General features: G+C 40.9%; 1 protein-coding gene across 1 annotated transcript; it reads right to left on the bottom strand.

Annotated features, from left to right (window-relative positions):
- Window positions 1-807: 807 nt before the first annotated feature.
- LOC108071664 (uncharacterized) lies at window positions 808-1098 on the bottom strand. The gene has a single exon (XM_017162469.1). It carries the CDS (start codon window positions 1096-1098, stop codon window positions 808-810), a length of 291 nt encoding a protein of 96 aa, XP_017017958.1.
- Window positions 1099-3247: the final 2149 nt, after the last annotated feature.

Below are 3247 nucleotides of genomic sequence, written 5' to 3' on the forward strand. Positions count from 1 at the left end.
TATTTTCAGTACAGACTTAAATATATGTTTTAAAAAGGTGTAAGTAATATATATTTGCAAAGGAACCGATACCCTCATTAACTGCCTCTCCCTCTTTTCCCCTAAGCAATATTATCCTCTTTGTGTCCAAAAATGGCTTAAATGGCATTAGTTGATGGTGCCACGGGACCAAGACATATGCACAATCATTTTGACCAATCATGCTGGCACTCAGCTTAATTGATTTTAAAGTTCCAGCGGAAGTTGCAGCTAGTTGCCGGGGGGACACTCACACTCACACACACACCGGAAGCCAAACAACAGATGTGTAACAGGTGAAGCACACACACAAAAAAAAATTAAAAACAAAAAAACTGAAACTCGGCAACGAAATCAACAGCAACAACGCGTCGCTAAGCTCTTCAAACTTCGTCGGGCTGGGAAGAGAAGGGGTTCAAGCGGGCTCCGAGGCTAGAGTTCTGTTCGGTCAGGCGGCTTTTGAGTGTTTTCCACCTGAGCACAAACTTAAGTGGCGAAACTTGATTAAAACCGCACATACACACACACACACCCTGGGCAGTCCTCCAGGGCGTTTTTTGGGGGTGCGGATGCAGTGGGAAAAGTTTCTGATACGGCTAAGGACAGGTCGGGGATTAAGTTGCGGTTATGCGGCAGCAAGTCGAAGTTGCACACGCATCACAGGAAAAAAGAATGAAACTAGGATCGGATCACTTTGCTTTCCTCAAAAGGTGGATTTTAGCAATATCCTTTATTTATTTCTCATTAAGAAACCAACTCCTTTTTTGGCCAGAGAACTAGAGTCTAGTTCTAGTTGAAGGGCAGGTCCAAGGCATATTCCTGCTGCTGAAGGCCAGGATAGTCCACAAAGACGGGGGCATATCGGGCGAATGAGTTCTGTGAGTCCTGAAAGTCCTCTGAGTTATCGAAGATCAAAAATCTATTGAGAGCAGACAGCAAGGATTCGTCGGCGGCCATCGAGAATGACGATTTGGGGTGCGGTGGCGGCGGCAAGTAGGCATTTCCTGGTAATTCCGCTGACAAACCACAGACAATGACCACCAAAAGGATCAAAATCAATGTCATTGATTGTGGCAGCATCTCGAAGAATGAAAATTTAAAGAAAAACTCTTAGCTCTGCTAGACCCTAAGTCCAACTGTGCTTGGCAGACGACAAATGAGACGCTTTTATGGCCAAAACTGCAAGGCCAAGTTATGGGAACTTGGAGAAAAATCGTTACCATTTATTCGAAATTTTATATATGCATTTGGGAAAGTGAAAATATTCTTAATATAATTTATAAAACATTAAGCATTTTCATTGCTTATAATTAGTAATTTACAAATGTATGTTTTGTATCAATTTTGTGATATTAAAACAAGTTCCCGCAACATTTTTACCATTCCTCCTCTAAACTGAAGTTAAAACATAAATTTAAACTCTTATTAAACTAAAGATATTCTTATAAAATATCTTTTTTTTCAGTGCACCCTCAAAGATCAATCTAAACTCGAGCCAGACCTTGGACTAAAATTAACTTTTTCGGCTTTCATTAGACATACATTTATGCCGATCCTGATCTCCGACTGCCAACAAAGCTTTATCTTGCATAAATTTCCCAATATTTCTGTTGTGCTGCCACTGGTTTTTCCGCTCTTATACTGGAACCGATGAGCTGGGGGAAAAACGAATGGAAATTCGAGTGTCGAATGCCACCGAATCGTGGCCTTTTGAGACGCATGCGCCCTCGGGTGCGGAATATCTGACGAATTACAGCGTTTCCCGCCAAAGTCCACGGATGGAGGGCACCAGGGCATCATCTGGCGGCGCTTTGTTTACCTTTGTTATCAGTTCTTATCAGGCGGAATCGCAGGGACCAGGGACCAAGGGCCATGGCCAGGTCTGTTCCCCCTCGGGACTTCGGTGAAGTGCCCGCCCATTGGCTGGAAAACTCGGTAGGAGTTGGGGGTCTCTGGATCTAGATTTTTCCCTCAACACCTAAGCAAGCGATTTAAAGTAATTAATATGTGTCCAAATGCTGTTTGTGACATTGAAAATAAAGCAAAAGGGATTTAGGTTAAAGCTGAAAAAAACACAGAAATTATAAAAATGTCGATGTAGTTTGAGGAACTTTGTGAATTATTTGCTTAATTTTATCTTTATTTTATTATTAAAATATACAAGATTATTATATTCTTTTCAATTTATAATTAAAAATATATATTAAAATATACCAAATACTTTTTGTTTCCCTTTTCATTGCAAATACTCTTAGACCTTGGCTCTTACTTACTCTTGTCATACTTTGGCAACTAAATGCTGACCATACTTTGCTAGTGGCAGCAGTTTTTGGGGGGCACCAGGGTTTCCCCTTGGAAAATTCTGCCCTTCTGTCCTTCTGCTGTGGCATGCAACACTTCCGGCATTTAAGCAAACAAAATATGTGGCAACAAGGAGGACACAACACGGCTGCAACGGGCCAGAGCGCATTTGTGTTCCCATTTCCATTTGGGGACCCTTCTAGACCCTTCTGCATCCTTTCTCCAGTTTGTTTCTTTCTTTGGATACAGCTGCAGTCAAGATAATAGTTCAAGAATAAAATTTAATATTTAATACAAAATAAGAGGTTAATGTAGGAACTCTATACTTACTAGGCTACTCCAGAAATCCTTAGGAGTTTTCAAACTTTTAAAAACGTGTTTAAAAGTATGCTTTGTTATTTTAAAGATACAAAATTCCGTGTAAATTTGTTTCTTTTGCACTTTGTGTTTTCCTAATACCTTTCTACAAACAAAAACCCCAACTGAACCTAACAACTTGGCCTAGCCTGTGCACATCTCCACACATGTGTAGGCGGAAAATGCGGCCATGTAGGCTAATGAGTTCGTTCTGTGTCGGACGTGTCTTGTTCTACCCTTCCCCTGGGCTTTCCTTTTTGTTTTCCTTGCACTCTGATTTTGTTGCGTTGTTGCTGCTCTTTTTGCGCCAACTAACGAGGTCCTTCCATTGTCCTGTGGATGCCACAAAACCCATAAAACGCCGCCGGCGGCTGTATCGCAACTTGGCTGTCAGATGGATGAACCGAGGACGCAGATTGTGAAATAAAGATTTCGGGATATCCTGGCGGGGCAGGTAAGGTTACCTTCTATAAATTTTGAGCGGCTACTGACTTTTAATTAATTTATTATTATATTAGAAAAAAAAGAGAACATTGATAACATTTACTAATAAAAAACCTATTCGATTTCC

The sequence above is a fragment of the Drosophila kikkawai genome, chromosome X (genome assembly GCF_030179895.1).
Source record: "Drosophila kikkawai strain 14028-0561.14 chromosome X, DkikHiC1v2, whole genome shotgun sequence".
Taxonomy (NCBI): Eukaryota; Metazoa; Arthropoda; class Insecta; order Diptera; family Drosophilidae; genus Drosophila; species Drosophila kikkawai.

What these genes read in the sequence shown, in the direction of transcription:
- LOC108071664 (XM_017162469.1), bottom strand. Translation starts at nt 1,098, where the DNA reads ATGCTGCCACAATCAATGACATTGATTTTGATCCTTTTGGTGGTCATT.